We start from the raw sequence: 8409 nt of genomic DNA on the forward strand, positions 1-8409 counted from the left end.
CAAATTTAAATGTGAAACATTTGCTACGTTAGCAACGACAGCAGCTGCATAGTAGCTTAGCATAATTAAGCTGGTGATATCAGATAACAAATATATCGTTTTTTTTATAACAAACACCAGCTGAAGGAAAGAATAAGCCACTTAGTGATCATTTTCATTTAACACAATACACTGCATTTGTAAATGATTAATACAAATGCTTTCACATGAAATGGTCAGTCTGTAAGGCTTGTTTAACTTGAAATGCAAATTGTTCGATTAAGCGTTACACAACACCGGAAACAAGCGGTTGGTGTTACACAGAATTCAGTCCCCCTTGCGTTCGGCCGGGTTTATGAACTCCGTTAACATGGCCAGTGCGGTGTGTGCCAGAGTCCTCCTTCAGAGATCAACACATGGATTTCTCTTCTCCTCCAGGGCAATACCCGCTTCCTCAAGGTATTATCTTTTTTAATTTTTTATTTAAGGTATGAGCTTAAGAAACGGTCCCCTCTGTGTGGAGACAAGGACATTAAAAAGTTAGCTAATGTTATTGTGATGCATTGTGAGGCAGGTTTAGAGGCATATCTTGTATAACTGTTTGTAAGTTCTGTTTTGGCCCTGTTGAATATCTGATTGAGTATACACATTGCTCAACAACAATAAGTCAAGACATGTTGTGGTAGAAAAGTGTGCTGATTCTAATTTCTGACATCAAAGTCAAAGTCTGCTTTATTGTCAATTTCTTCACATGTCAAAACATACAAAGAAATCGAAATTGCGTTTCCCTCTATCCCACGGTGACAAGACATTTATAACAAATTTGGTCCACAGACAAACATAATATTCAAGTAAACCACATAAAAAAGTAAAAATAAGAAGATATTTACAATGAGGAAAATAAGAGCAGCGAAATTTGTGATAAAAATGTGCAATTATGCATACTGTCGACAGTCTATTTAATGTGCAAAAAGACAGGCGGTAGCATGACAAGCAGTTGACTAAAAAGTGCAGTGCATCAAAAAACAAAAGGTTGCTGAACTTGCTCTGATTTCTGTAACAGTCAGGAAGAAAATATGTAAGAACAAGCACAAATGTGCTGCAGCTCTGTTGATGAGCAGAAATGTTTGCTTCTTGGCTGCCTCTTTTCTGCAGAAACAGACCAAAAGCGTTGAGCCATCAGCCCTGTCAGTAGGTGGGCATACAATTTTAGGCTTTTAAACTGGGCCCATGGCACCATTCTGCCTTGCAGCCCGTTTCATTGTAAAATGGGAAGTGATGCGAAGAAGAGATAATACCTGTGCTATAAAAACAAAACTACAGTTTCATGCCAATAAACACCTCACAATAAATAATAGAAAATTGCCAATATTGTATTCTTAATATGGCACTGGTTCTAATTAGTTTACTTGTCTTTTGTTGTAGCCCATTTCTGTCTCGTGCACATAAATTGGGTCCCAGCGATGACGAAATGTACCAGCGTACCTCAGTGTCGGTCATGCAGAAGGAGCCGGGCGGCGGGATCATGATCCACAGCTACAGTTCTAGAGGATTCAACATTGACGGCAACAAGGTGATCGGGCCCTGTGCTGTGCTGCCACCTGCTATCCTCCAGTGGAATGTGAGATCAACATCCAAACTACCTTCACAATTTGTACTGAATTTAAACAACGATCCATGTTTATTACATCTCTCTTTGTACATCTCTCCCTCTCTATCTGCAGGTTGGCAGTTATAAAGACATTACCGAAGAAAGTGTCTCACTTTTTCACATGCTTGAACCAAGAATAGGTACAAAATAAAAGCACACCTACACACAGATGGGTGACACATTCAAAGAAAAAACAACAAAGTGTGATGAATAGCCTTCTTTCAAAAGATATTCACTTGTTTGGTGTTTTGATGGTGCGGGGGAAGAGCATTGTTTAAGATGTTGGTCCAGAATCCTCCATATATGTTAAATTGGGTTGAGATCTGGCAACTGTGAAGACCAAAGCACATGATTCAAATTATTTTCATGTTCATTAAACGTTTTAGTGATGTGTTTCTGGTATGGAAGCATCTGCATTTATTTTATTTTCCCACAACGTTAGTCAGGTTTTTTCCTTGATTTTGTCACTCATCTAGAATTATATATGTTGTATTTAACTAAATACCAATGTGTAGTTTAACTTGTGTTTTTGTTGTTTTATGCAGAGATTCTTGTGCTGGGCACAGGTGCACGTGTTGAACGAATTAACCCCTCAGTCCTCGCTCTACTCAAGCGTAAAGGCATCGCTGTGGAGGTGCAAGACACGGTAAAGTAAACTGCATATGTTCTTCCGCATAAAAGACTTTCTAAACCGTCTGACAAATAACACTCAAACCAATTTAGCTGCCCTAATTTACCGTTCTACCTTTCTTTTTCATCTCTGCTTTTTGCAGCCAAATGCCTGTGCAACCTTCAACTTCCTGATCAATGAGCGAAGAGTGGCAGCCGCCGGTCTGATCCCTCCGCCCGTCAGCACGGAGCTGGAAGTGAGAAAGGAATAAGTGTTGCAATGTCAACAGAAACTAGAACTGATTTCTGCAGATAGAGGTTTGAGGTTTATGAATGATCCCAGTCCTGTTGGATGGTTATTCTTCTTCTTCACAAAGCTTCCAAATGAACAAACACAGTGGCTCTTAAGAATTACTACATTTGGTTACAACTGTTATTTTTTGGAGATGGTATTAAAACACTCATTGTCACCACCCAGTGATCTGAGCAGTGACCTGACTCAGAGAGATTGTAATATAGTGTGAACACTGTTCTTGTATAGAAATTCTGTGTTATGTGTATGAAATATATGTATTTAAGCTCTACATGCAACAAACAACCCAAGTGTCATGAATTTAATGTTTTGTTAGAATATGGGATGTTAATTAAAAAGAGACAGATGCTATTGTCTGTGCAGCAGATACAAATCTATATATCTATATCTAAAGATCTATATATGTGTATATCTATACGTGTATGCACATATATATATGTATGTGTGTGTGTTCCAGCCCGGTTGGTGGTGACTGTCCTTCATTTGGATAAGCCTCTTAACTCTGTGCGTCTGTCCGCCCTCTGGCACAAGCAGCGCTGCCACCTACAAGCTGCCTGTGTGCAGCACATGACATCATTCATGGCTTTGTCCTTCTTACACATAAGCTCCCATAGGTAAAAGAATCCACAAATCCTCTACACATCATCTCTTAATTATCTGCCTCTGTGCATACATGCCAAGTGTCAGTTTGAATGTTTAAATCCTGTTGTTCACGTGCAGGGTTGTGCATTATTACTTCACTTGCTGCTGCTAAGATGTTGTGACACTTATTGGTGCTTAAAGTAAGAAAAAAATCCAATCAAACTGGCTTCACATTTTTTTAACTTATAAGTCATTCACATTGACAAGTCATTTGGTATAGTTGACAAAAATTGCTAAAAATCATTGCATATGAAACTGTCTTTACTAAATAAAGTCCTAATATCGTAATAATATTTCTTAGGTTCAAAAAAGGTTAGTATAATTATAGCAAAAAAATTAGACATCCAACATTTACTTAGTGCACTCACAAGTCAGTCTATGTACTACAGAACACACCCTCTGCTTTACAGCTGTGTAGCAATATAAACATTCATAATGTCATTATGGCCTCCCAGCTGTTGGAACTCTTTGGTCCTGATGTTGGTCATTCTCAGTCATCATCAGAGTCAAGAGACTGGTGTCTCTCTGATCCTCCGAAACAGAGCTCTGTTCCCGTGATCCGGCGGTACATGTCTCTGATGTCCTCACAGTCAGCATCAAAGTGGTTTACTGCATCATATGAGCAGGACACAAATATCTAGTGAAGACAGAGGAAAGATCTGTTACCAGCACTGGACCCACTGGACTTCAGTTCTTTACATTTCTTTGCACAATTGATCTCCTTTATTACCTGACTCTTTTTTCCATCTTCATTGGGAACCAACACTTTGCTGACTTTAACAAATCTATATTTGAGGTGGTGACAGGAAATAACAAATACATGTTTAAAATTCTGACACTGCTAGGATGAATAAACAGTCAAAGATTTAAAAGTGCTACCAACTTTTGCATGATGGGCTCGAGAAGCTCCAGGCCTGGCTGAACTTCTTTCTCTGGGTCGCTGGTTTCTGCAGTCGTGCTCACTGTGGCAATGTACATCCCTTCTGAGGCCACATTGTGGGCATGAGACACTACGGATATGTAAATGTCTGCATGGATAAAAAAAAAAAAAATGGAAGGGGTTTCATAGATTCAGCCCAAACCCTTTATGTAAAAAGGATCTGTGGACTGCGACACATATGTTCTTGAATACATGATTTTGACAAAATACCAGATTTCCTGTTGATTTGCGTTTGAGGGATGATGATTTGACAGGAGCTGGCCTCGTGGGTGTTTTTAACTGGGTGATTTAATAAACAGATGACTCTTATCACACGCCCCACTTTCCTCACTCGATTAGGAACATAGCTGGGGTCGCAGATAAGCTGTTTACAGTGAAAAAGCTGTTGATGAGACAGAAAGCCAAGATCACTGATTGCAAAATTTTCTCCAAACACCCCATCTTGTCTACCCTTCCTCCATGCAAATACACTTGCCTTCCCCTCAGATTTTACAGCTTTCACTTTGCCGTTGTCCATCACAAGCTCATCCACTGCTCTGTTCAAGAGGAAAGTTCCTCCGTACTCTGCATTCAGTCTGAAACACACAGGAGCAGGTTGGAGAATATGAACTGAACAGTGACTGTATTCTCTGTCAATGGTGCTAGATTGTGAGAAAAAACAAATCTAGATATCAAGATATCTGTTTCAGTATGCAAAACCCCACACAACGTTTCCTACTTGATGTTGATTCACTAAATGTAATAAGAACACAAACTGTTACTTTTTCTGAAAATATTCAGGCAGAAATCTGATCAATTATTTTGTAACCTGGCAAATCCCTGTGGTAGCTCACGCAACCCGTACACAGGGTAGAGGTATGGACTGGTGTTGTGGCGGGACAGAGATTCAGAGTACAGCTTGATCCGTCTGATGGTTTCCCCACACGGCTGGTCCAGGTAACTGCAGGGTCACCAGGAGACAGTAAACAAGACAAGGCAGGTTTTAACTTAAAGGATTCCCTGTAATAATTTATCCAGTTTAAGTTCCTTTGACTGACCCCTCACTGCGGTGTAAAGCTATGGCATGACCTGTGAACTCCATGACATCTAATCCCAGGTCAAAGCGGCAGAAGAGGTCCCGCGTGGTCATTTTGTTAGGATCCACGTCCTGGTAGGTCCGAGGGTTTCTCACGTCAAAGTTCAGCACAAAGAGCAGCAGCTTCCTGAACCTTCTCTTGTCAAACATGCCCATCAGATCTGCAACAGAAATGTTTTATTAAATGGAGTTTAAATTAAAATTCATTATGCATTCAACGTTCTTCGTCACCTGAAGCATGAGCTTCTTCCTCTGTGCAGGGGACTTTGTGCACTTTGCCTGCTTTGTATACATAGCTGCCTTCAACAACTTTGAAGTCCATGTACCGAGTAACCTCTGTGTGCACCAAGATTTTGACCAGCTCACCTAATGCAAAGACACAGTAGAGGGTACAGACAATAACAGTGCACTCATTTACACCCCAATAACACACAAATCACAAGTTTAGATGCACTAAACTCTCACCATTTGAAAGAAAAAATTTGGGGATAAGGTCGATGTTCCACTCTTTTCCATGGCCTTTAGACTTGGCAGAACCTGGGACCTCAAACATCTTGTACAGCTGTAAATGTAGACAAATATTAAATAGTAAACACCACAACTGAGCAATGCAGCAGCAGCTTTGTCTTATGGAGGATATGCATGTTGGTTGTTGTTTGTGTGAACACACCTCCTCAAGGGGAGAAATGGATGCACTCTCTCCTCCAGAGTGAGGATTCCTGTCAATGTGAAGGACCTTTTTCCCACTTTGAGACATTAAACCAGAAAGGATACATTCCTAAGAGAAATAGAAGAGCCGTTTGTTAGTGGGCTCTGTAGATCAAGAGTAGCATGATGACGTCATTTAATTGTTGTACATCTGTTTAACTGCCAACAGGAGTTTAGAAAGTCTGCATGTGAATAACCAATAAAAGCATGCCCATTTTACTAATGATCAAACTTAACTACCACATATCATACATTATTAAAGAGTTAAACTAGTTTAGGGAACAGACTTAGTTTCTCAGTAAAATAATAATGCTAGACAATGATGCTTGTAATTTTCCTCATGTGCCTGACTATGTATTTTACAAAAGTTTTCTCACCTTAAGTCCGGTTCCAAGCACAATAACATCATATTCCTCCATTGTGACAGTCTATCCGCTTGTTTGTCACTTCTGCGTTGTTTCTCCTGATTAAAGCCTGTTGCAATACTGTGAATGTGTCTGTGTGGATACAGATATGATTATAGGTGACAGTAATTGCTTTGTGTTCGCCTTTGCAATAATCCTCTTAAGACTGAGACATCTAACTGTGTTTGTGTGTGTGTGTGTGTGTGTGTGTGTGTGTGTGTGTGTGTGTGTGTGTGTGTGTGTGTGTGTGTGTGTGTGTGTATTATAAGATGTGGGGAATCCAAGTCAGTGCAAACTGAGGTATTAAATGACAATGGTGTTGTCAGTGGACAAAGTTTCCAGATTCCGTCATTCTACAGAAATATTATCAACAGAATGTACTATCAAAGTAAAAGTATTCCTTCTGCATTGAAATGTCCCCTGTGACATTACATTACATTAATAGATTAATACTCATGCATCAATGTGTAAGTAACATTTGTTATAACTGTTGTAGCTGATAGAGGTGGAATGGTGCAGTTGAAACTACTTTATATACAGTACTGTTTCGGTAGTTTTGTCCAGTGGCTCCTAAAGGGGTCAGGCTCCTTCAAAGGGGCAGAAGAAAAATCTGAAAGGTTGTTGGGAGATGAAAGAAAAAGCATATGGATATTTGCTTTTTGGGTGAAATATTGGGCAATTGTATCTCTTTGGGCGTCGGTTAAGAGTGGAAATGTGTCTGCGAAATACAAAAAATACATTTATTGTCAACAACTACAAAAACAGTAATTTCAACATTACATCAAACTAGAATAAAATTGCAGTGGGATTATTCATAGACATAATAAGGATTACTATCCCATTATCTTTATTATGTCTATGGGATTGCTGGCTGCAGAAAAAATGATGCAGCCTAGAAATAAAAAAAAATAAATTACCCATAATGCCTTAAGAAGAAGTCGGGCTAGCATCGGTCTGTGAAAGCTTGACCCATCCTAATCTGCCTCTGACTGGCTAGTACCAAAGTGATAAAGAAAGACATACCAATACGAACCAAGAATATCAGGGTTAGCCAATCAGAAGCAGAGTAAGATGGAGCAGGGCGGGGTAACGGGTGATAGCCGCTTCCGGTCTACGCCAGTTGTAAAGGAAAGCGCGTTTTGTTTCATGTACTGTGTTGATGATCTTCCAGCCGCTGCATCTCCAACTTGAACTTTAATTACTGTTTGACTGCGAAGTTGAACAACTCAGAGAAATGTCTTCAGCACAGACAGTAAGTTGTTCCGTTAAAGTGCTTTGGTTTAACGTGATAAACACCGTTCACTGCAATTAGCGTCACTGCAACGTTGACGTTAGCTGTCTTACTTCGTTATCGCATTTTCAGTTGCAGTTATCTTTATGATTCAAACAAACAAACACTAGATAAATATACTGGCACATTCTTTATTAGTTGAAAAGTAAAATAAGCACAGAACAAAGGAGAGGTGTCAGGTGTTCACGCCTTAGCTCTGTGACGTAGCATGGGACACATAGTTGTTAAGTTTCTGGTGCCTTCACCAGCCCTGTCAAAATGAATGTCTCAAATGCGAATAAATAAAGAGTGTTGTTTACAGTAGAAGCGTTTTAAGTTAAAGTTGGCCTACAATAGCAAAATATGGGATTATAGAAACAAAACAAATCAAATGATCTTACAAGTTTGAATTGGTTCAGCCAGTTTGGTTTGACTGTACCATCCACACTGATGCAATAATTGTGTCAGGTGTGAAAAGACATACTTGTGGCAGTTTTAATATAGTTATTTGAAGTTCATGACATACTTTAGTGTTTCCGTTAAGGGCTACGATCTGTCACTTGTTCCTTTAGTGGAGGTCATATATGATGCTGCTGTTCCTCTAAAAAAATGCATCACGCTCAACTCAGAAAAAAACAACAATAACAAGAGCCATTAGGCCACTAAAGGAGAGTGCAGTATTCCTAATCTCAAAACTGTGCTTGCAAAATCATTCTTTTCTTTTGTGGCCATCAGTGGAATACTCTCTCCACACACCTGATTACATGTACATTTTTCTTTTGTGTGTGTGTGTGTGTGTGTGTGTGTGTGTGTGTGTG

At 39.6% G+C, this 8409-nt stretch overlaps 3 protein-coding genes across 5 annotated transcripts in view; 2 read left to right on the plus strand and 1 right to left on the minus strand.

Moving 5' to 3' along the window:
- Positions 1 to 176: 176 nt before the first annotated feature.
- ndufaf3 (NADH:ubiquinone oxidoreductase complex assembly factor) lies at positions 177 to 2939 on the plus strand. 2 transcript variants are annotated; one of them, XM_034869308.1, is made up of 5 exons: positions 177 to 438; positions 1405 to 1552; positions 1704 to 1770; positions 2176 to 2276; positions 2404 to 2939. In XM_034869308.1, the coding sequence occupies exons 1-5, from the start codon at positions 335 to 337 to the stop codon at positions 2509 to 2511; spliced, it is 528 nt and encodes a 175-aa protein (XP_034725199.1). In that variant the 5' UTR covers positions 177 to 334; the 3' UTR covers positions 2512 to 2939. The 2 variants fall into 2 exon arrangements, with proteins under 2 accessions (XP_034725199.1, XP_034725198.1); XM_034869307.1 differs by having other exon boundaries at positions 1405 to 1600; positions 2404 to 2938.
- Positions 2940 to 3496: 557 nt separating this feature from the next.
- On the minus strand, positions 3497 to 6466 carry zgc:112334 (uncharacterized protein LOC619199 homolog). 2 transcript variants are annotated; one of them, XM_034869267.1, is made up of 11 exons: positions 6295 to 6466; positions 5880 to 5987; positions 5675 to 5771; positions 5441 to 5575; positions 5172 to 5370; positions 4943 to 5074; positions 4610 to 4709; positions 4345 to 4516; positions 4078 to 4222; positions 3925 to 3979; positions 3497 to 3831 (listed from the first exon to the last, which is right to left on the minus strand). In XM_034869267.1, exons 1-11 carry the CDS (start codon positions 6334 to 6336, stop codon positions 3685 to 3687), a joined length of 1332 nt encoding a protein of 443 aa, XP_034725158.1. In that variant the 5' UTR covers positions 6337 to 6466; the 3' UTR covers positions 3497 to 3684. The 2 variants fall into 2 exon arrangements, with proteins under 2 accessions (XP_034725158.1, XP_034725159.1); XM_034869268.1 differs by having other exon boundaries at positions 3692 to 3803.
- A 940-nt stretch (positions 6467 to 7406) lies between these two features.
- LOC117943260 (transmembrane protein 43) overlaps positions 7407 to 8409 on the plus strand; it is a 6192-nt gene continuing 5189 nt past the window's right edge. The window contains exon 1 of the mRNA XM_034869275.1: positions 7407 to 7573. Coding sequence (XP_034725166.1) covers positions 7556 to 7573 — 18 coding nt within the window. The 5' untranslated portion in view covers positions 7407 to 7555. The remainder of the gene's footprint in view (positions 7574 to 8409) is intronic.

The sequence above is a fragment of the Etheostoma cragini genome, chromosome 4 (assembly GCF_013103735.1).
Source record: "Etheostoma cragini isolate CJK2018 chromosome 4, CSU_Ecrag_1.0, whole genome shotgun sequence".
In the NCBI taxonomy this organism is placed as follows: Eukaryota; Metazoa; Chordata; class Actinopteri; order Perciformes; family Percidae; genus Etheostoma; species Etheostoma cragini.

What these genes read in the sequence shown, in the direction of transcription:
- ndufaf3 (XM_034869307.1), top strand. Translation starts at nt 335, where the DNA reads ATGAACTCCGTTAACATGGCCAGTGCGGTGTGTGCCAGAGTCCTCCTT. An exon ending in GCAATACCCGCTTCCTCAAG is followed by an intron (nt 439 to 1,404) that starts GTATTATCTTTT and finishes CTTTTGTTGTAG; the next exon opens with CCCATTTCTGTCTCGTGCAC. An exon ending in CTGTGGAGGTGCAAGACACG is followed by an intron (nt 2,277 to 2,403) that starts GTAAAGTAAACT and finishes TGCTTTTTGCAG; the next exon opens with CCAAATGCCTGTGCAACCTT.
- zgc:112334 (XM_034869267.1), bottom strand. Translation starts at nt 6,336, where the DNA reads ATGGAGGAATATGATGTTATTGTGCTTGGAACCGGACTTAAG. An exon ending in CTACCACAGGGATTTGCCAG is followed by an intron (nt 4,710 to 4,942) that starts GTTACAAAATAA and finishes TGTGTGTTTCAG; the next exon opens with ACTGAATGCAGAGTACGGAG. An exon ending in CTCGAGCCCATCATGCAAAA is followed by an intron (nt 3,980 to 4,077) that starts GTTGGTAGCACT and finishes CCTCAAATATAG; the next exon opens with ATTTGTTAAAGTCAGCAAAG.